The following is a 24,685-nucleotide window of genomic DNA, read 5'->3' as shown; positions in this document are numbered from 1 at the left end:
ATAGGACTATATTAATGTCTGCTTTATTAAAATATTCCAGTACAAAATTACTATTTGTTAAGAAATTCTCCTGTATGAAACTGTTTCACTAAAATAGTATGACTGGTGGAGGTTACTTTTCATCTGCACATTAGCAAAAATGATAACTTGGTGTAGTTAAACACTTTTGTTCCTACAATTTGTTCTAAGTTTGTGAAAATACACTTTAATTGTAGTAGTTGCTACAAAACATTTTGTTCTTGAGAATAAGAAGTCTTCCACTTCCTTCCTTCTTGGACGTATGTAACTGTCACTGTGTGATTCTCTGTTACTTATCTTTGACTTCTTATTACTTTCCTTAAAAAAGAAGATACTTACTTTCTAACTCATATGATGTAAATTGTGTGAATGTTTCTACTTCTGTAGGAAGCTCAATGTTTGCATTACTGGCATCCGTATTTAATTGCTCCAAAGTTTCTATGGAGACTGGATTTAAACCCAAATGAAGCCACCAGCCCTCCTCTAGTGAGCTAGACATTGGTGCTTCTACCTCAGCTAGTAGCATTTCCTTCAGTTCTGTAAGTGAATGATGCTGATATGCAAGTTTAACAGTCTGATGCTCTACAAAAACCAGAAATCAACATATAATATTAATAATATAGAAACATAAAACCAGAATGACATTTTGGAAATAAAAGCTCCTAAGTATTGATGACCTACTACACATATCCATTGTTTATACTTCCATTTGTAAAACAGTATCCTTTAATAAACTTCGGAGCAAAGCAGTTGCTGTTACCAGAACAAGTGTGCTTTTTATTGAGTGTATGAGTAGGGGAGGGGTAATTTTTTTCCAGATCTAATAATGTGTAGCTGGTAGCTGCATTACAAAAGTTACAAATTATCTTATCTGTGAGCTTACTTGTCATGCTTACAAAGACTCAACATAGTCCTTACCTGAAAAAAGTAAAGAACGTAAATAGTAATGAGCCTACCATACATTATTTTCAACTATAAATGAATGTACAAATGAATCAGACAACATAACAAGTCAATATACCTAAGTCAGTGAAGGCAAATAAAATGAAATGAAAGAACAGTGGTAATGTGTATTCCGGTGCTGTCAGAAATAACCTGCAGCTTATTTTGGTTTTGTGTATTTTGCTTCCTTATATGAACTCTGCTCTTGTCAAGTTATAACATTATTTTCCATTAACAGTACTTTTCTATCGATTGACACATATTTTGAAACATTAAGGAAAAATAGCAGACAGAAAAGAGTTCAACAGATTACCAAATTTCAGTTACCACAGTTACTGAATGTAACCAGTAGTTGTGAGCTGAACATTTTCATAATGAAACAAAACTCTTGCTTCAATTAATTTACCTCCATAGAAAGATACATGACGTATCAACTCCCATGTTGCCATACTGTGAATTTTTATATGTACTATATGAATCAGATAATCCAAACTTCAAAGGATTACATTAATTTGATAAACTTCATGGTTCAAAAGATGTGCTCTGCAATATAATGTCATCTTTTTTTGCTATATTTTGCTATATACATTTCTCCATGTACATGGAACTCTTCAACACCAATTAGAAATTGATCATCAATTAGAAATCCTTACCCACAAGTAAAAAAGAGTTCATATTATCCTGATACTTCTCTGATTGCCATACCAAAGATTCCAAGTATTCCCTAGAGGGTTCTGTAATCAAAATACTACAAAGAACATAAAATAAGACTTGGAGGTATGAAGTTTAACAGCATTATCTGTTGAATTTTGATTTATATAAAACTACCTTTTACAGATCTAATTTCTCTCTAAATTTTCCATTCATTCATTCATTTACTTATTAAAGTTTTTTCTTGTCCATATAGAGGGTCACATCATGCAGCACCACAGTGAACAGGGAAGACTGAGAAGAGCCACCAAGGCTGGTTCATGAAGTAAAGAAGCACTGAATGGGAGTACTCTTTAGACTATGGTTCCCTCCCCAAAAAGATATTTAAATACTTCATCCACAAGCAAGAAAGACAGCAAGGCAAAAAATATTAGTCTCAATACAAGATTAGAAGTAAAAGATGAAGCAATCCTGACCCCATGTCAGCATGAAAAGGCTTAAATTCCATTGTTGGGGGATATCCCCAAAACACAGGCAATACTTTCTTGTATCTCTTCTGGAGATTTAAGTAGGTAATAATTGTTCAACATCTGTGTCTGCCATATGTATAAATATATGCATATACACACATACATACTTGCTATATACGTAAATGTTTACTGTTGCCTACTCTAAAAAGAAGATTGGAATTTCAGGCTATTAAGTCCCCTAGAAGAAAGAGGTTTACAGTATCAACTGTCATTTCCTTTTGCAATTTCCCCTGAAAAGCCACATATATGGATTAGGCACTGTTCACTCTTTCATGCAAAATACAAAATATATACAGCTTTCTCAAAGAACATAACTACCAATTCACAAATAGACTAAAGTTATTTTTGCACTAATTTTGAGCATTTATGATTTAGACGATTTTTGACAAGATTTATTACTACAAAGTTTTTATTACCTGCTACCAGAAAGAGGAATAGGTTCTTCTTGAAGTCCTGTGCACAGAAAATTAACCCATGATCTTTGTTGTCTGCATGGAGGAGTTAAAGGTACTTCCATTTCATCTTTCCAATATGGAACATATTTAGCTAGAAATTGCACAAAGCCCCATGCAAAGTAAACAAAAACCCAAATTTAAATTACAAAGCAACTTGTGAATGAAACACACATGGTTTAGGAATTTTATACTAGTGAAATTTTGGACTAAAGTACAAAATACTTTCATGGGACAATTCACTATGTAATCAATAAACCCCAAATACTTCACATTTAATTTCCAGACAGTTTGGGGACAATAATGTGTAGATGACATTCCTTTATTCATTCTGTAATGTAGTTATGGCTACTCTTCCTATGTAAGATTAATTTATTATTAAATTACCTGGCACGATGACTGAGGTTTTGATATTGTGTTCACCCCTGTTGGGCTTCTTAGATAGTTTCCACATAAATGAAGTTAATTAGATGGGAGAGAGACTTTGAACAATACTATGGTGGTGGTAACATTCAGATGAAAGGACTCAAGAACTTCAGAAACAGTCAGGATTTTACAGACAAAATTACTCTTTCAAGCAGAATTAATACAGTAATTATTAGGGATGACCACTGAAATTAATTACTACACTAGTGTTTTTTGGTTTTTTTTAAAAGCAGTACACAAAGAAACTTGGCATGTTAAAAGCCCTCTGCAAGTCACTTTTCAAATCCTTTTTTTTTTTTTGCCAATCATATTAAATGCAGACATTTTAAAGGATTATTGCTTTTTATTCAAATCTAATACGCAGTTTGCAACTTCATTGACTTTGGTTTCATTCCACAAAAATTGGCGGTTTACATGATCACCTTGTTATTAATCTCTGGCATTATTCCATAATATTTCTCACTAAGCTTGACCAGAAAGTAGAGGTCACAAAAAACAGTTCCTCCATGGTCTGTGAAAACTAACAGCCAGAAGAATTGTAAGTACGTAAGTGCCTCCATAAGGAAAACCACTTGGAACAATTTCCCTATTCATTCCAACAGGCAGTAAGCAGCTGCAGACATCATACACACATTGTTTGGTCAAGTGGCACACAGCAGGCTATGAATCAGCCACCTGCCCAGCTGCTTACAGCTGCTCCTTGTCTAACCTAACAAGCAGATTGTACGGCAGGAAGGGCAGGAAGGATAAAGGACAGTGTTAGAAAGTCAAAGAATATACAGCACACATTGGAGAAAAAAAAAGAGAGAGAAAAAAAACCCAAAGAAACCAAACTTAAGAAATAAAGGTGGTTGCAAAAGAAAGAAGCAGACTTCCAATCAGTATAATTTCTTTCCCATTTACTTAGAACTAAAAAAAGCCCAGTGAACTTCTGCTCACAGACAATTTTTGGTGATGAGAAACAAATTTATCACTTTTCTTTGAACAGGACAGGAGCTGATTGCAGGACAGCAAAAATCCCTGACACATCTAAAAAGAGCAATTATTTCTCTTTGAGCAATTCTGTTCATATTCAGTCTGTTCATATTCAGTCATAAACTGCCTACGCTCAGGGTGCCATTCCCCTTCTCAGAGCACTAATGACTGAGTGAATCCTCTTATCTGTCAACACTTTCATCAATAAACAACCCCCACAGCTGGCAGGAGAGGAATGCAAATGATGAAATGTTTACAGAAAAAGCCATTATTTTATGACTGTTTCTTCTCAGAGTTCAAGCAAACATATTTCACTTCTGGTAAGTCATAAATAGCAAAACTAATTAGAAGGAGAAGACCGCAGGGCTGAATTTTTTGCCAAATGCTGAAATTTGAACCCTAATACAGGAACTTCCATTAGCAAACAGTGTCTTAGCAGTGCATGTACAGGTTTGCAGGTCTCTATCGTATAGATCTGAGTATATCCTACAAAAAAAAAAAAAAAAAAAAAAAAGAAAGAAAAAAAAGCATGGAAGTATGGAAGTTGTCTATGCCCCCATGACTGAATCTTGCCTGACTTAATGGCAGAGCTGAGCCAGAAAACTGGCAATAAAGTTCAATGCTATCATTTTCTTTTTAAAACAATCCAAGTTGGTTTGACTACTCATCTACTCCAGAAGAATGGACAATATCCTAGATAAGATCACAGATACATAGAATCACTTGGGTTGGAAAAGACCTCTTAAATCATCAAATCCAATCATTAATCCAGGACCGCCAAGACCATCACATCACAGTCAGCTTGTTATTACTGTATATCGAGGAAGGTCTCAAATCTGTTCAGATTTGCTGCACTTAGGCTCCTCCTGCTTATCATACGCTTTAGAAGTAAAAAGCAGTCAGATACCTCACTAGATACAGTTAATCATGCTAGGCAGTAATCTCCACATTGTTTTGGTGGGACAAGATATGGTGGGTGTGCCTTGAGCTTTCGTATCAGACACTGAGCTGACATGAGTGCTCCTACCAAAAGCCCACTACAATGCAGTATCAGGACTGTGATGCTATTAGCTTGAAGGAGACAACCATTAGTTAAGTTTACATCATACTGAAACTAAGACAAGAAGAGGAGTTTTGGTCTGGAGAAAACTCAAAATTTCTCAAGGATTTTAGTAATTGCTGGGTGGAAAACTATCAAGTGAACATGCACTGGAGGATAATACTTCTATTGTCCAATGCAATAATGGACAGATTTTTTCCAAGATAGGATACATACTAGGATGAGAGGTACGTGTTTATTCAAGTGTTACCACTCTGCCCAGATCACATCCGTTTGTAAATGGCATTCTTTGTGCAGGCTTTTCTGCATGGAATTAAAGGTGAAAAATGTCACCAGCACAGCCGTTTTTCTGCCTCCCTTAGCCAGTCAACATTAAGCTGTGAAAACAGTAGGGCTGGCAAGAACATCCATTATTTTGAGAGGTTACACCTGAAACCTGAAGAAATTTTAACTGAGGTTGGATAGTTAGTTTGAACAGTCAGACACCAAACCTGTCTGGCATTGGTATGCATTGTAACCAGCATGTCTCACTGAGTTTTCAAGCTATTAAAGGTGGGTATGTATGAAGGATTTCTTTATGCTAATGTAGGAGAAGCCAGGATTCAATGCACACATTAGCAAATATTCAACACTTTCAGTTTATTTCTGCGGGAAAAAAGCTGTGGTGACTGTGAGTTAATGTCACAATCACAAAGCTGTACTGAACCGTTTGCAAACCAAAAATGTCTGCATAGGAGTTCTGAATCTGTAGAAGTTATAAACTCAGTACTTCTCCCTGGTTTGTCCTCCACCACCCTCTTTTGAAAGCATTTACATAAGACACTAACAAACTTTAAACTGTGCTCTCTGACTCCACAATTTTAATCAATCTGTCTCAGCTTTCCTCTGCCCTCTCTGCATAGATAAATTGTTAGATAAAACCCTTAAATATCTAATCAAGTGCCAAAGATATAGACACCACTTGCAGCCAAAAGCAAAATGAAGGAACTGTAAAGTTGGTTGTGTTCAGCTTTTAAAACTGTTGAAAGGTGTATGGCATTTCTGCCTGCTGATGGTGCAGGTACAAAATAGCAGATTACACAAAGCAAATGTTCTTATCTTTTATCTATAAGGGGCATGTACTCCCAAGAACAAAATATGGGGACAATCACTTGAAGGCTTTATTTTAAGTATCACCCCTTGATTTACATACATCTTCCTACCTGACTCACAGAATTCCAACATTCCTTTGCTGTTACTGGCACAAACCTCTTGTGGCATGGGACAGCACTTGAAAATTTCTATTTTGTCTGTAATTTCTGCTTTCAGATCTGAAAACAGATTCAAAAAGGTGTCATAAATGAACCATTTATTGCTTTTTCTTGTGAGAGCAATTTTTTTCTTTCAATTTTTTAATGGAATCTCCATAATATATATTATGAAAAATTACAGTTACACTTAGTAACCCCAAATCCCATAGCTGATCTAAGCAGTATTCAGTCTTGTCCCTTAAAGGTGCCAGAAAAAAAATAAAATATAGTATAGTCACTATCTGAACTATTCAAGGTTCTTATGTGATCACATAATCACAGTGATGTGATTTCTGGAACTAGAAGGTAGCCTAAGTTTAGTTTATCAGGAGTTTGTGTACAAAGATTTTCTTGCTACTAGAAAGGACTAAAACAGAACAAAAAAGAATAATAGGTTGACATCTATGTGCAAAATCCTCAAATCTCTGAGTGGACGTTGGTTCACTCAGCTTAGAACACGGCATGTAGGTTGTGGTGTACTAAATGTATCAGAGGAATGAACATTAAACTGCCTTAGTCAAGTATACACTTAAAATTTTTGTTCCTTTCTTCAATAAGAGACTGGATTGCTGCTGCCCTATCAGGAACAGAATTCAGCACACCTGCTTCATACTCAGGAGCAGGAATCTTGCTTCTTTGAGCTGCTTTCTGTCCACCAAATAAGTGGTTTTCCTCACTTGTTTGCCCAAACCAATGTAAACCGGTTTATTTAAATCAAAATTTAAAAATCTCAGGCACTGTATTTAACTACACAAAATACTGTCATAGATATCAATTCAATAGCCAGTTACTGTCATTGAAGTTGTACTTATCTGTAGTATAACAGCATTTAAGTAACTTTAATTCCTTTAAAGAAATTACTACTGTAATTTAGAATATTCCTATTATCCATGGAAATATTTAACCCTTTTTTCTAGAAATCTGCTTTCATGTTTGCAATTACAATGCAATATAAGCAATTTTTATTGTATGACTCCACTGCATATAATCCTCTTAAGGATGTATCTGAAAGTAAATCTAATTACTGATAAGAAAACATAACACTGAATTATTATATTAATGGTAGACTGGGTATCATGAATCATGGCTCATGTTACATTTGTTTCCAAGATTACAACCCAACCACGGATTGAACCAAATGGGAAATAATTTATTTCCCCTTGTCTATTTAAGAAGACATTTCTAACACTAAGAAATCTGTGTTCAGCACACTTCATAATCTCATACAGAGAAATTCTTATTTGATAGGCTGTGATGTAATTCGTAAGTGAACTGAGTATAAAGGACCTAGATTGTGTTAGATGTGTGCAAATGAAAGAAAAATCGGGTGGATTGAAGCAAACCAACTCTCACCTTCTTTGATCACTTGTTTGCACACATCTTCATCAGCCGTGGTTTCTGGAGCTAAATTTAACAACTCTTTCAGTTCCAAGTATGATGGAATCTTAACAGAATCTGATCTGCCATTATTGTGTTTGCAGAATTCTAACTCAACAGGCAGCATGAAATACTGAAAAATATTAATCACACCAGAATTGTAAGTAATTTCAGTTTTAGAATTTTGGAAAATGCAAGCAAAAAAAAAGATTTTATTTCAATTAAAAAAAGAATCCAAGCTAGCCCCCCAAATCCCAGAACATGTCTTGGTACTTTCCCATTTCCATGGACATGTCATGGCTTCCTGTTCTGGTTCATTTTTATTCTTAGTGTAGCAAGTACCTACATAAAACTGCCAACACATCAGGTCCCAGGAGAAACAGCTGATCAGAGTGGAGATTCCCAACAGCAGCATCCAAAAAAGTAAAAACCCACAAATAATACCAGTGTTTTCTAACCTTGGTAATATGAAGGCTACAAATATTTGGCAAGTGTGAAAAGAATTCAGTAAAATGACTTGCAGATGAACAAACACTCATGCATAACGTAAATCAATCGCTAATATAATATTTAGCAAGGAACAACATGGTGATACCTCTTCATCTTTTACAGGTATGGCACAGAAGCTCTCTTTAATCCACTGCAATTCTTTTTTACGCTCTTCTATTTCCATTTCCTTTTGGAAAGTCAAACATTCCCTTTAAAAGACCATAAAATAATGCAAGTGACTTCTTTGTATTACTTTACACCTAAGACTGAAAGTTTTAGTAGTAGCTTTGATAGCCAAATGCGTGGCAAAAGTTTTTTCCTAAATCTATGTTTTTCTAAGAAAGCAATTCCAAAGGATGCAGTAACAATCTGTGTAATTAACTGAAGTTACTTTTCAAGAAATAATACACTATATGCAGAGTTGAACCACTTAATAGTGGGACCTGCCTTAAAAAAGTTACAGAAAAACCACAAGCATATTAAAACTGTTCATCATCTCAACACATATGTCCTGTCATGTAAAAATACTTTCTCCAAAAGCTGCTGACTTAATTTTCTTCTAATGTCAAGTTTTTATGCCATATACAAAATTTCTGCAATCTATAACATTCAGATTATTTACCTTTTGTCACCTTTAACTTCTGTTTTCAGGAATGATTCAGCTCCAAAGGTGGCAAAGTATGCTCTCTACTAATTAAAATGAAAACTAAAAGTATGTTGCCTGGTTTAACCAACACACTTCTAAAATGCCAAGTAAAACTCAGGAGTGAGCCTACTACTTGTCTTGTAAAGTAAGGATACAAGCAGAAAAGGGATGAAGATTTTTCAAGTAGAAAGAGACCATTTCATTAGGCTTGACCCTCAAGGCCATTACAGGCACTAAATCTATAATGACTTTTTCAGGGGGATAGGAATACTTTAGACTGAAGAGTATAAATTGTTCCACACCTAGCCTTGGGCTGCTCACTGAATTTTATCTGAAGTAGAAGTCTGCCTAATTGTATATCTTTGTCTAAATGAGTTTCCCTGTGTGCTCTACTAGGAGATTTGGACTCCCACGTTTAAAAGGCTGGTGGCTTTGCTAGTAAACTGCAGATCAGCAGGTCAGAGTTATTTCTGTCACGGTTCACACTAGCATTTTTTTCTTTTGTGACTGGAATTTCTGAAAGTCACTACAGAACTTGGATCATGTTCTCTTTGCTGGATATTTACAGTATTTACACATGCACATAGTCTTATGTCCAAGGCTCACTGTGAGATCAGGGCTCATGTTTCAAAAAACCTGCAAACAACCCCACTCGTCTCTGCTCTGTTACTGTATAGGTACAGTTAAATCAGGTAAAATTGGCTTTGCCTTGCTTGTGATTCATGCAACCTATCAAGTGCAAAGGAAGCCATACAAGTCATCCAGAAATGGAGTAAATCAGCGCAAAATTTAGCCAGACTTTATGAATGTATGCATACAGATTACTACATTCACAAAATAGTAGGCACATTCTGAATATAACTTATACCTGTTCTAATATACCGGTTTGTTCAAATTCCTGACATAACATTAAATTAAATTAAATTAACCCAGTGGTATGAAAGTGAAGAAAACCGTAAGAATAATTAATATTTGAACTTAAAGAAATACAATTCAGTAGGATAAGATCATGTATTTGCTAACAGCGCGACTGAGAGGCGAGAAAGAAGGAACATGGAAGCATGTGTAAAATCCTGGCCTAAGTAAATTTAGTGGCATTTTACTGACAGGGTATCAGTCAGTCTGAGGAAGGACCAGGTTCCTTAAAGATGAACATTTTTTCAGTGTGTCAAAACTAAACTCCTAAGCACATTACACACTTACAGAATGTAAAAATGATTCAGCTTCATTTATCCAGTTTTCTTAAATAATGCATATAAATTTTACCCTACTCGTTTTATTGTAGGAAAGAAGAAAAGCTGAATTCTTTACCTGCTGCCAATATAAATTAGTTAAAAAGTTAACATGCAACAGATGTTAAAATGTTAATAACATTATATGCAGACTATTATTTATGTTTAATATTATACAACAATTTGTCGATACCGGAAAATACTCTCTTCTGTTAAATTCTGTCCTTCAGAACCTAAAAGGGGATCTTTCACTAAAATAAACTGTAGTCTGCTCAGAAGTTTAGATGAAGTAGGCAGTTTTTTATGAAAATTTTCAAGATTATCAATAAAAACAAGTTCCTCTTCCATATATAAATCTGAAGAAAAATAAAAAATGCATTAAAAAACAACATAAACATAAAAGGAGTTATCAGAATAAAGAGAATTATTGAGCAACTGTTGGAATGCTGTAAATGTCAGCAAAACAATAACTACTTTTTACTTTAAATATTTTAGGATTTCTAATCTTTAAATGCAACAAAGTCTAGACTTCCAATGGTTCACGTGCTAAGTTTGATTTTCTTTTGCTTTTTCCTTTGTCTCATGTAACACCTGTTCAAAAGAAACTGTTTGCATTGTAAAGTATCATAAAGGAACTTCTGAAGTAAGTTTTAGCTGAAAAATGTGGCTTGGTGCAATTTTTAAAGTAGAAAAGAAGCAATCTCTCTATACACATCTAAATCTAAATGCAGATTCTCTAATTTTGAAGCAACAAAAAAGTTATTCACAAAACAAGCAGACAAAAATATAGGTTACAAATTACTGTGATTTCAAGAAAGGTGAAATTATGGACCTTAATTTCTTTCGCATCTAGGCTACTACTCTCAATGAGACAGAACAGATGCAGTAATCATAACTCTATTTGATGTAATCCTTTATATTGGCAATATAATATACACATATATACACACACATTATACACAGAATTATATACAGAAGGGTTCTTCCTTATTTTTTACCAGTGCAGAAGTCTCCTCATTCCCACATCCCCCTTTCATTCCCTGTATGACTCGCTATCTGTAATCACCTTCCTTTCCTTCCTAGTGGCTGCAAATGATAGATAATGATTATGTTCCCCCCAAACTGTTTTACGCTGCTAACACAAACAGATACCCATAAAGAAACCTTTCAATTAAAAAATAAAGGCCTTGTTATAAAATGCCTGTTTAATGAGTTCAGGAGAGGTTACTAAAGCTTCTAGTAGCCTACAAAGCTTAAAGTACCTCCAACTGAAAAAAATGGCTTCTTTTCTGATACAATTTACAAAATTCCTGATCTGTTCTTCCTTTTCTTCAGGCATCCGGGAAAACAAAGTAGGAAGCACCTCAATAGTCAGGAAAACAGTAGTTGCAAAATTAGGTGCTAAGATCAATCAGAAAATAAAGATCGCTTCAATGGCATAGACTTGATCATGCTGTACTCAAATAATATCTCGTTTAATTTTTGTTAGTTCAAAGAAAGTAGGATAAATCCTAATGCTAAATCAGATCGAATAAGGCACAATTTCACCCTTAATTTGAATTTATTATCACAATTTAGCCATACTTTTTATTATTTTATTATTATATTCATTTGTATTGTATCTTTTTATTGTAAGGGGCTCCAGTACTTAAAGAATATGAAAAAATGAGGGTTTTTTTTCCAATTAATATCATTAATCTGATATGTTTCGAATATTTTCATTAGTGCATTTCTTTGTTAATTTTAATGTGTTTTAACCTGTTACTCCCCACCTCAGGAAAGCATGCCTATGCAAGAATGCATGCTCTGAAGTACCTTCCTGAAGCAGACAGAAGGAATCACATACCTAACTGCTTTCCTAATACATACTTTTACAACTGGAGCAATAGGTAGAGTTTGAAATGCACCAATGCCAGTGTTTGAAATCCATACAAAACTGAAGTGAATTGCCACTTTGTGATTTTTAGGAAGTGCACATTTTTAAATACTTTTATTTTCCAGAATTGTAACTTGAATGCAGCATCATCACTTTCTTCAATTTAGTAATTTCTGATGATCAAAGCACTCAAGAAAAGAATTTCAATAGGCTTAATCATGTGCTCAAGTACTTTATCAATCAGGAAGCAAATATTCAGTGCATGTTTGAATGGCAGTTTCACTGCCAGTGCTATCATGTGCTAGTGTAAAGCTAGTGCTCTTCCACTTAATGATACAAAGATGGTTGTCATTCCACTGTGACCTCTTTCTCATAACAGACAGCCTATGAAAAAAGAGGCTATTAACAGCATGCTAAATATTGAAATGTTTGTAATCTGATATAAATATAATGTAATTAATTAGACGTTTAGAACTCTACAGTTACTAGACTGAATCAAATTTGAGTTTTCAACTTCTGCGTTCAATGTGCTTTCAACTTTCTTACTGTTTTCCACTGCTATAGTCCAGTAACAACTTACTAGACACATTTTAAATGTGTGCATAACCTACTACGCTAAATTTGACAACCTTATTGGAAACTTCTTCACTTTAAACAAGAACCTTTAAATACTACAGCTCTTAGTAAGTATTATATGCAGTATTTCTTATGTTACAGCTCAAAAAGTGAAACGACTGAAGAAATTGGTTTTCTTCTCTGAAAGGAAGAATAGGATTACATTAACAGAAATAATAATGAAACATTTTAATATGCACAAGCTAGTGGAAAAAACCTCCTGCAGTAATAAACCAAGCTATTTAGAATTCAAATATAGCCTTTCTGTATTGGAAAAACAAGACTTAAAATGATCATTTGAAATCCTATATCACGTTCTTTCTTTTTTTCCAAACAAGTTAGACAATTATGCCATATCACCCACAATATTCCACTTCTGACAATTTTTATCTATCAGTTAACTTTCACGTTTTTGCACTCTCTGTATGTATAGTCAAACTTTTAATGAAACCTAGTCAGTTTTGTGCTGTTAACAGACTACCTGGCATTAGCAGGTTCTCAATGATACAAAATAGCTTGGAAATCTTTCAGAGTGGCAGCTTTAAAAAAATGTTAGAATTAATAATTCCCTCAAAAGTCAGCAGACTTGGGCTAACATTTCCTTCTTTAACGCAAACAGAAAGTCAGAAAAAGGGTTGGCAGTAACACATCAGTTACTTTGAAAGATTATTGATTGGCTAATTCAGTAAACCAGTCATCAGAATCGTAAATAATTTCATGTCATCCCATAAAAAACATTATGAATCCAGTCTCTTCAGGTTGCCTTTTTATGTTTGTTTAAGTGCAACAGTTATCTGTAACTAGGAAAAATACAAAAAGTTTTATGATATTTATATGGTTTTTTTTCGTTTAGACTCCTGTCCATGGAAATTTAGCTCTCTTGATTGTTCCTAAGAAAGTCATAATTAAGACATGGGAAAGCATTTCAATTATTTTTATTCTCTTTGTAAGCACACAACATAGAGTGCTTTATTAATTATCCAAACCTTCTGACATTTGCCATCTAACTTAAAAAAAAAAAATCAGGTAATTACTTAATCATATGAATTAAGATTGCTGACTTTCAACTGACTGCAATACACTTGCATTGTTGATACTTTTTACTAGTAAATGTTAACTTGTACAATACTGTACAAGAACCACCTGTCTCCTCGCTGTTACCATGGAGAAAAGCTCTTAGTAAATGATTACATTACTTTCCTTTTCCAAAGTAATATAATTGACAGATATATCAAAAACCCTATTGAAAATCTGATAGTTTAGCATAATAAATCATAATACAGTTGAATGAAACACTTGCTCAGCATTTTGCTTTTTGTGATCAGAATTCATTATAACTGTTAGGGAACTAATAATCATAAAATTTCAGAAAACACATTGGAGCACTACCCAGTCTGAACTATCTTTATCACAGCAACAAAGCAGAAACTGCTTACTTCTTTTGCTTCTTGATATGGTAAAAGAACATGACACAAGGATCTGATTCTATTGAGGTACAAAGGATCATTGGCATTTTGATTAATGCCTGATAAGACCTACTTATTGTGATACTTTTTGACACCTCCTGCCATATATTTGATCAGCCTGAAACTTCTTTTGGTTTGCATCTGTCTTCAACTGTTAAAACAAACCCTGCTTCTCCAGGGAATCAATCTCTCTTCACTGGTTGTGTCTTCTGTAATTGCAAAGGCTGTGATCACCCAAATTATCTCTTCAATGTCTATGGATCATGCACAAAAAACTATGGAAGTTCACAAGCTGAGTCCACAAAAAGTAAGAAAACAGTGAATTAAACACTTTACCTTGACATTGTCCTTTAAATTCAGTGGCATAGTCAGTCTTCAAATATTTGTCTTGGGTGTATGCTTCCTTAAAAACATCCTTCATATGTAAAAAGGGTCCTTCTATGTCAGTCTGAGAATAGGGGTTTGAACTTGGAATAATTTCTATTAACTCATTACTAATATGGAAGTCTACAGAGGACATAGGTTTCCTATAAAGCAGAAAAAAAATCTTGATGCTTAAGCCATTGTAAAAGCACTGTTATAACTTCCCTGATGGTTTAGTGAATCGATGGCACTCAGAAAGATACTCTAAGAACTTTGACAATCACCACATTCACTGAACAATATTGGAAATTACAGAGAACACTATTCACTAGATCCATGTCAAATTACATGTTTAATACCGCCAGCATTAAAATGAATAAAAGGGTTATGGATGGAAAAAAGCATCAAACCTATTAATGTCATAACATTTACAACAAAAATTTTCTGCTGAGTTAAATGTATAGTTGTGTTTCAAAAATCATGAAATTGCAAGTAACTGCAATAGGGAAAAGACAGGATAAATGAAGAAACAAACCCACTTCTCTTTCCTGTTACTCTTCATACTAATCTCATTATAACTATTATTCATCAGGAAAAAAACCTGCTTGTCAAATAGCAAAATCATTTGACTACAGAAAAAAAAATCATAGTCCTGAGCTAATGATATATCTTGACAAAATATTTGTAATTTTTAATTAAAATATGATTGTTTTAATGCTACGTTATCCATATAAATCGACAGGAACAATAGATTGACTCCGACTGATGAGTGCTGACATTTCTGAAGAACCCAAATTTTCTGCTCAGCTCCACTTACTGAACTTTATATTCTAATTTGAGACAACTGATTTCTCAACTGTGCATCCTATTGATTTATTCAGTTTTTAAATAATCCTTTGCATTACATAATTTTGTTATTTGCTAGCCATCTGGAGGTAAATCTCATAAATGGAATCAGTACAGGAGTGCACCTCTGAATTTCGATATAGACCTTCATAAACATGAAGCATTTTAAGAGGCTACATATCTTTAAAAAAATCAACTATTCTACAGTATTTTTTAGTGTAGCTCAGAAGTTAATTTTGAAACTACAAGTAGTATAGTTCACAAGCAACAATTATGCAGTATGAGTAATAATTAATGTCCAAACTTTAATATGACATAAGCCTTTGAAAATCCCAAAACCCTGGAACACTGTGCCAAGTTACATGTGGATAAAGTTTACTGAGATCAATGGGTTTCCCTATAGTTTTATAGACAGATCGTACCTAAGGGAGTTGCAGATTTTGAGACTACATGGGCCAGCCTTTTCCAGATTCAAGCCCAGGTAAGGCTGTTCTGGAGAACAGTAAGTACTTTAAATGACAGACTACTCTTAAATATGGAAACATATATTCCAAGTCATATAGCTATGCTTGTACACTGTTTTGAACACAGAAGGCACTACATTTGAAATATGGAGAGTTGAGTCCCATTATCAAAATAAGTATGGTGATTAAGTGCATGCACTAAAGCTAGTAAGGGGTTTATCCAATCAAGTAATTTGGAAGTTCCTAGGAATTAGAGACTCACTTGCTTATCTCCTTTCCTGCCAGGTGTCCCGTCACCACTGCCTAGGCAGTCTGTCTCCTCAGTGTTTTTCTCCCACTCTGGGGTTTTCTCCTACCTGTTTTTTGTCCTCTTTCTGTTTCTCAGCCTCTCCAAAGAGATATTAGGCTCCCTGGCACTCTGAACTAATTTTCCCTGATGTATCAGTCCACTTCACTGATCTCTTTGATCACACAGTCCACACTGGCTTACATGAAGAACTGTTAACAAAAAACTCACAAACCCCCAAGTTGACAAGCTTATGTCAAAATACCACCTCTTCTAATCTAGTTACCTAAAGTTTTATACACACAGAAAAGTATTAAAAAAAAAATCTACAAAAAGTGCCTATTTAGCACAAAAAACTTGTGCCTACTGTTAAAACAGAACAAAGGCATCTTCTGAGCAGAGTCTTAGCATAGAGTGTATTGAATCTTATGACAAGCAATCTAAAGACACTGAACTCAATTATAACCATATTACATATCAGCACATCTGGGACATACTTTGATAATTATTATGCCAAACCTTAATTAAGTCTAGAATCTTTTAACTAGACAGTTAATACTTTTTTTGTACAACTCCAGGACTACAGTCCTCCTGTGTGCCATACCCAGCAGAGAATATTGTACTCCAGAGAAAAAGCCTACCATTTGTTTAAATGACAACAGCAGAACATTTTAATGCTTCTTCCTAATCAGTTTTGAAAAGATTATAACATCTTGCTTATTTCCTGTCATCTGTTGTTTTAACTATTAGAAAGAAATTAGTGTTATCTATGAATTTACTCATCACGCTGTTCACTCCCTGTTCCTTACTAACAGTAAACCTATTGAAAAACACTTACTGTAGGTCAAGCTTTAAATATCCAAAATAAGCCACCTACCCTATTTACTGCTCATTCCTGTCTTTTCTCTGTGTGTCTTGCTTTGCACATACATGGCAGTATATTACATTCCTCACCAGGAATACTTAAAATGATTTGTGATTAAATAAGTGTATTAATACTCCTTAGTCCTACCCACAGGGCATCCTAAATCCTAAAATACCGGAGTTATTTAAATTCTCTTTACTTACCTTAAACAGAATGCAAAGCACTTAAAGAATGTGAAGCACAAAGACATCTTCTCCTCCTAAGTTTAACTCCTTGCTCCTTATTCCCTAGTCTCATTCCAATTAATATTTCACTGGTACACAGACTAAGCCCACTTAATTCTAAAATATATTACATGAAATAATCTCAAATTCTCTGTAACTCAAGTCTAATACATGCACTGATTTCCTCAGATTTATCTAGATGTTATGATTAACTTAGTGCAAAAACAACAGGTAAAAGTAAATGCTGCCTGGTCTAATAAACTTCATTCTTGGAATTTAGTAACCCTTGAGATGGCATCTAATTGACTCTTGAATTGCTCACTGTAGATATCTAAATGACACTGTATCTTTATAACAACTTTTATTTGGCAATTTCTTTTTCTGTTACTGTTATTAGTCTAGACAATGTCATGGGTGATATCTTCCCATGTGTTTTGCAGCATCCTCATAACATTTATCACTCTCTGAAGGTGCACAGATTATTATATTACATAGAGTAGTCTTATTTTTTCCTGAAGATGCAGATTGTAATTTCAGTTTTCTTCAGTGCAGCTTCCAGCATTAATCCAAACCTATAGTTCAAGCCTGTTATAAGGCAGAATCATTTCAGATACAGTTAATGTCATAATTACCTTTATATCATAAGATCTCAAAATCTATATAATTTTCTTTTAAAATGCAGTGGTGTACTCATTATGTTGATAGATGCTGGACTGAATTAAAACCTGAAAATATAATCAAATGCTTCCACTTCACAGGATCACAAATCACAAAACGGTTGAGGTTGGAAGGCATCTCTGGAGGTTATCTAGCCCAACCCCAGTTAAGCTATTCAAATGCAAGTCTCCAAAGTAACATTTCAAGGTTGGTTTTGGCAACCTAAACAAGTAAGTATATTTTTTTTACTTTGATTTTGCTGTTTCTATAGCACAATAAAATTTCTGCATTTGTACAAAACCATTCTTTTATTTGTTATTTAATTTTTAATATATAATATATAAATAATATAGACGTAATATATTATATATTAATGATACATCTTGAAATATATTTAATTTTTAAAATTTTTCCATTTTTTACATTCAGCAGTTAACATCACCCAACTTTCACATAATATGCATTCTTTATAGTTCAATTGTTAGGGGAGAGAGAGGGCTTCAAGTCCAAATTTTTAAAAGTACTCAGACATTTCTTCATTTAGTACCACATGCCTGAGGACAAGATGCAGAGGGCCTATACAGCTAAAAGTTAGCCACTTCAACATCTGTTAGTTACCTGAATCCTAAAGAGACATGAAATGACAAGAAGAGAACAGTTGTTAGCCTAAAGAGCGCATTTCCCAAGACAGAAATGAAAGCATCACAAGGAAACCCACTCAGTTCTCCTACAAAGCCTTACAAAAGGCTTTCTGTCATTATTGTTTTCAGAAGGTGAAGACTTCCAAAGGACCAAACCTGAAAACATTTTACAGTTACTTCGTGCTTCTTTTTGTTTTTCAAAAAAGAGAAGGGGAAGTTGTATTAAAAATCCCTGTCAAAATAATGTTGAAAGTTACAAAGGAGGTCGCTGAAAAGTTAGAAAACTTTCAAATAGACTTAGACCCTTCTTAAAAATTTGTACTATATTATGTCCTACTGGGTACTGTGTTTAGTAAAGCTGTGATCATAAATAATTTTTGTTTCCAATCTTCTGGTTGACTGAGTGATGAAAATTGCTCATTGCTATGATCTTCACTATTGAGCATATGGCTGTAGGCCATTTAGTAAAACTCAAGTTGAATACAAACACGCTATCTTGGATATTTCTAATAGCATTGTGAGAAAACTAGAAAATTAACTCATTAATATTCACAAGATTTCCATTAAAATGCCAATATTGTAATCTACATTCTCTAGAAAAAACCTGAGATACTCATGCTAGATGCCAATCCAAGGCATCAAACTCCTAGCCTTTCACAGTATTTGGCATTTTGCCATGTTAAAGCACTAGTATTTTCCAATCAGCTTCAGTTATGAGCACTCATCTTCTTTGGATCTGCCAGAAAATAAAGAGGAGGACATTCAGTGGGTTACTGCAGAGGTTTTGGTTCAAATGATTTGCCCAAAATCACACAGGAGTTTTGACAAAGCCAAAACCAGAATAATTTCTGCAGGCAGCATTCAACTTACTTAACCAAGCTCCAGGAATTATGTAATACTAGGAAAACACAACCTATCCTGGGTCTATTATGATCATTAACTAATGATCGAAGAACTACACAGAACACCAAGAGAGTTAACTGCCCTTTTAAATTAAGGATAAAGATTTTTTTTTCCCCAGAAACCTCCCATTATGTGCTTTTTATTCTAGCTTTCTTCTCCTGCAGTAACCATGTGTTTGTATGTAACTATGTACTTCTGTACTTCCTTTTCATGAAATACCACTTGTACAGGAAAAGCACCTCTCTATTGCTACAAAAGAGGCCATATTTCACAGACAGCCACATCATTCTCTGCACAGCCTTGATCCACTCTATAAGCATGATATTTCCATACCATGCATGAGCAGAGTTAAGCCAAAAAAATTGTATGTAGCAATGCAATTAAAGATTGTATCACAGTGAAATCACAGAGTGCCAATGTAAGGTCCTGGCAGGCCTGGTGCTGACACTTTCTGTCATGATTATTCTCCAACCACAAGTTTATTCACAACCACTTTTTAATGGAGATTTGAAGATAACATAGATATTACACTGGCCTGTAAAAGTAAAAGTAATTCCCCTATTAGTTTCACTCTGATGACTGACAGAAGAAATACACACAATTTACTGGTTTTGTAGAACAATTATGTTCTTTCACATCTTAATGTAGGCTGTAAAGGCTGTGTTGCAAACCTAGTTTTAAAATGAACTATTTCAGAGTTCATTTGATGTATTTTGACTTTATACATGTAATTTTAAAATAAATACTTCTCTCTTTAATTGCTATAATGCAAGTTTGTCTATTTATAGCTGCCTTTTACACCTTTTCAAAAGTTTGTAAATACTCTTCTTTGAATAGGTTCATCTACAGTTACAAGAGAGAACTGTCTTGGGGGGTGGGGGACAGAATGTCCTCATGGCTTATTTTCATGTTCATGCACACATTTCAGAGACCTCTAATGTCACAAATAGATTACACAACCATTACAAAAAAGAGATAAAGAAGCAAAGAACTCCATAAACACACAATACTACTTTTACTTAAAAAGGCATCTTTAAGCTATCTGCTACAGTGTACAGCTCCAGGGCACTGCAGACTGCCTACCATCAGAAAACCTTTCCATATTCTGTTTTTGTCATTAGCTTACCATTCACAAAGTACCTGAATGATATCAAAGGAATCATATACTTTTTTAACTTAAGGTTACTGACTTTTCCAGGAAATCCTCCACAGATAAACTTTTCTTCCACTGATCCAATACCGAAATAGTGATCATGTTCTGTGTTGAAGTAACTGAGACAAAAAAAGAGAAAAAGAATTACACAGAAAATATTAAAATTTGATCAAACTATTCCAGAGGCTAACCAAACTTTATGCACATGTGCAGAAGAAACAATGGTTTTAGTTTTCATTAACAAAAGTAAATGCAAATTTACTTTTAAAATATATATATGCTTACCTCTATGCTTGGAAAGCCCCAGTTTTTTCTGCAGCTCAAGAAATCAGCATCAACTTTCAAACCTCTCTCAAAACTAATCAGATTTAGTATTTTACTTATCTCTGATCATTGCTTTTCTTCCATAACCACATGTCCGGACAGAAAGTTTTCCGGAAATCTCTACAAACTAATCAAATATTGCACTCATTTATGATGCCATACACAAATAAATATCCATTACCCATTTGTTTCTACTTACACAATGAACACATTCTACCTTCAAGAGCTATCTGAACTGACATACTGCTACTTCTAGAAATAATGTATTTTTAAATGAAATTATCATGTTATACACAAACACAAGCTTTTCCTTTAATCCACAGTAAATGTAAACTAAAACTTAAAGGACTGTATAACCTACTTCTAGTCCATGGCTTCCTATACTTATCATCAGCAAAGAGTCCAGAGAGATGATACTTTTCATCTTGATGTAAACTGGGAGGCAAGCAAAGTGATAACTTCCAGATGGAAAACTTCTGCCTTGCTATGATCTGCACAAAAAAAGGCATATGATAAAATTATGAGAGAGACAGTTCCATTCTTTTTCTTTTTGTGCACTACCTCTTTAAACAGTCCCACTATTTTCAGGTGTTTTCTACTAGAACATAGTATTTTATAGTTAATTTTTTATTTTTTGGTAAAACTGACAGAGTCCAAATTAAGAGAAGATATTAACATTTACCTGACTTGATGGTTAATGTTTAATCTATACTTCTGCATATGCAAAATCTCACATACCCTTAACTACACTTACCTAAACTTTGTGTGTGCAATTACAAGTGCTTATCTTAACGCTTCCATTGATGTCCTGAGCTGACGTGTATATAAGCTGATTTAAGTGCTCATAATATTATAAAGCCTCTCAGCTTTCATGTGCCACTACAAGCTAACAAAAGCCCTTTATAAATCCTTTTATCTCAATAAAAACAAAGAGGGAGCATGGTAGTAATCAACTGAATTCTAGAATTAAATAGGCAACACAGCGACTTCAGTAACTCTTCACTGAAGACCACCTTCAACAAACTATATAACAGTTCTTTTGTGACAAAACCCCATGTACAGTACTGTATAAATACCACAGAACTATGGAATAAACAGTGAGTTTAGGAAGCAGAGAAATATTATTATTACATAGGGGGTTGGATTTAACAAGTTTATAGTTTAGAAAGATGTCCTCAAAACTTCTGGGGTGTAAAAGTTATACTGGAAAAGGCAACTAGTTACAGAAATGGAGGAAAACACCATGAATGAGACTAAAAACTTCTTTCTAGTTGTAAGTACATCACTTGATTTCAGCTTTGTTGCTTCAGGTTCTAGAAATGCCCACCCATTTCAGCATATGCTGCCGAGCCAGTTATAGCTTGTACCATTAGGCATCTCAGGTGACAAACTAGAAATAGTTCACTGACTTGGACTGCTACCAGAACTACCATGCTGTTGGTGCACTTTTCAAACATTCACGTATCGGTAGAGAGAAAAGGAAAGGAAGGGGAAGGGGAAGAGGGGGGAAGGGGGGCAAGGGAAGAACAGGGGAAGCAAGACAAGGCAGGGCAAGAACAGGACATGGGGAAGCAATGTGAGCAAACAAAGTCAATTCTGTGAAATGTCACTGTTACAGATCCTTTACCCATTTCAGTTTAATTCTTTGTGGGATAGTTACAGGTCTGTAAATGACAGTTAAATTTAACATCAAAGGCAAAAACTACTGTCATCATAGCATCTTTTCTTTAGAAGCTTCTTCTAAAAAATTTGTTCCCATCATACTGATCTAATGCATTCCCTCTTGCCCAAATCAAAGTATGACTTTTCCCCGGAAGAAGGCAGAAACAACTACAAGCAACTGGACCTACGTCTTCTACGTATTACTGGCTGTACATCAGTTTAAGTAATCTGTATTGAACTTAGTGCTAAAACAACTGCATTTATCATAATATAAAGCACAGCTAGTGAAGTTCCTGGTAGAGATAACCTTTCTCTTCATTTGAATAAGCTGTAAGGACTGTGACGTACAGCTCCCAAAGTACTCTTAGGTTACGTAAGAATGACCTGCTGGAGTCTAGGTAGAAACTACTGAACAAATAAATACAAGCTATACTATCAGAGATGAGAAAGAAATTTTTTAAAACAGTATGTAGTTTTACTGAAGCTAACTTTAGCTTGATAGTTAAAATTGTTTCCAATCACTGATGTTTGTAAAGTGGAACAAATACATCCTAGGGCTATCATCACAGATAATGGCCTTTTGTAATTGTGCATTTTACAGAACATTTTAAATGAATTTGTTCTAAGTGTACAGTTTAAGCTAAATTAGTTCCGTTTACAAAGCCTGCTAATACACAGCCTTTCCTTCCTTTCTCAAATATATAGAAGTGTTTTTCAAGGCCATTATTAATGGCTATGGTATTTAACCAATGCATATTTACCCCTGTTTCTCAAAGAAATGAAAAAGTCTTTGCAAAATTCTCTCTTAACTGCAAGACATTATGTGCATTTTTATAGTTCCATACAGCTTGCATATCATACATACAGCTTGTCACTATCATATAAGAGAATACTGAACTTCTAAGATGACTTTGTAACCACACCTACAACACAGCATGAGGAATCTAACTCACGTCTCTAAGTGACTAAAAAGCCTCCCTTCTTCAAAGGTGTATTTATACTGGGCAGCTGGAAAAAACATATCCAGGGTTGATAAAAATGCATAACAAGTACATTAAGAGCAGGATTCCACATCCAGTTGAGCCAGATGTGTGCAGAAATCAAAGTTTGAGACGCCCGTTGAATACTGGCATTTCCTAAGAACTGGAAGCATTAGGCAAGTGCACTTGATATAATCAGACGCCTGAAAAGGAAATGTAACTATCATGTACTTTCTAGAAGGAGGGTAGAAGTTAGGCACAAGAGCTGAACAAGAAGTTGCGGTGACACTAGAGATGTCCCCTCTTGGCAAACTGCCAGAGTAGTTTTTTATTTAGCTCATAGTCTTTCTTTGAAAATGTAAAAAAGTGAATACTCAATTAAAATTAAGAGAGTATGCTTCAATGATAAGCAGTTGGTAATATCACACAGATGTAGACAGGAAGAACAGGACTTCATAAGGTTTCTGTGTCTTAACTGATCAACGTCTATAAAGCCAAAATATTCACCGAAGGTGTGAAAAAACATCTGCTTTCCATGAATTTAATCTAAAACATTATAAAAACTCTTTCCTACCATCAGTAGGGAATACAGTACTGTGTATCACTATCCTAATACATATTAAAGTAGCTAGAAAATGGGATTTGTTCTCCAAAAAGTCATTAATCAAATTTTCTGCATTAGAAGGCACAGTGCACCCTCCAAAGAAAGCTCTAAACAGGAAACTGGCTATAAAACACAACTACAAGTGCAGCAGACATTAAAAAAAAATTGATGCTCTTCAGTTTTGGCAAAATTTTACTTTAATATTTTATTAAAAAAACCCTGTAAATCACTTCAGTATATTCTCCCAGCAAGTGCAATGCAACAACCTCACCGAAACAGAACTCCTAAGAAAGTAGTTATGGATATCATTTTTTTAAATGTGCACTCAATCTTTTCTTCAGTTACTGCCATATTTGTTGCAGAATATCAAGAAAAATATTAAAACTATACCTCATATAAATAGTCTGTTGAGTGGTATTTTAAAGCCGCAAACATCTTGTTTTGTGATGTTTTCAATGCTTCATCTAGAAGATATACAGAATATGGATTAGTTAAAAACTTCCTATATCATGCAAAAATACTGAAACAGAAGGTTGAAATTAAGGTTCAACAGATGTAACTTCCTAATTTCTGCTAGCACATAACCTTGGATTGAATTTCCTATAGAAGGCAGCTACCCAAAGCATTCAGTATTCTTCCTTTGGAGGGATGTAACACACTAACTACAGA

General features: G+C 34.4%; 1 protein-coding gene across 1 annotated transcript in view; it reads right to left on the bottom strand.

The window, feature by feature from the left end:
• The window catches only part of SHOC1 (shortage in chiasmata 1), a 57,177-nt gene extending 32,726 nt beyond the window's left edge, over positions 1-24,451 (bottom strand). The window contains exons 1-11 of the mRNA XM_027789320.2: positions 24,407-24,451; positions 21,132-21,261; positions 20,484-20,565; positions 14,381-14,571; positions 10,281-10,443; positions 8,316-8,418; positions 7,697-7,853; positions 6,257-6,364; positions 2,558-2,687; positions 1,614-1,708; positions 358-600 (exon numbers count right to left, since the gene is read on the bottom strand). Of these exons, the coding sequence (XP_027645121.2) occupies positions 358-600; positions 1,614-1,708; positions 2,558-2,687; positions 6,257-6,364; positions 7,697-7,853; positions 8,316-8,418; positions 10,281-10,443; positions 14,381-14,571; positions 20,484-20,565; positions 21,132-21,261; positions 24,407-24,451 (1,447 nt within the window). The remainder of the gene's footprint in view (positions 1-357; positions 601-1,613; positions 1,709-2,557; positions 2,688-6,256; positions 6,365-7,696; positions 7,854-8,315; positions 8,419-10,280; positions 10,444-14,380; positions 14,572-20,483; positions 20,566-21,131; positions 21,262-24,406) is intronic.
• Between the last annotated feature and the right edge of the window lie 234 nt (positions 24,452-24,685).

The sequence above is a fragment of the Falco peregrinus genome, chromosome Z, assembly GCF_023634155.1.
Source record: "Falco peregrinus isolate bFalPer1 chromosome Z, bFalPer1.pri, whole genome shotgun sequence".
NCBI classification, from domain to species: Eukaryota; Metazoa; Chordata; class Aves; order Falconiformes; family Falconidae; genus Falco; species Falco peregrinus.
The sequence above is the reverse complement of the archived record's forward strand: the minus strand, read 5'-3'. Positions and strand labels throughout refer to the sequence as shown.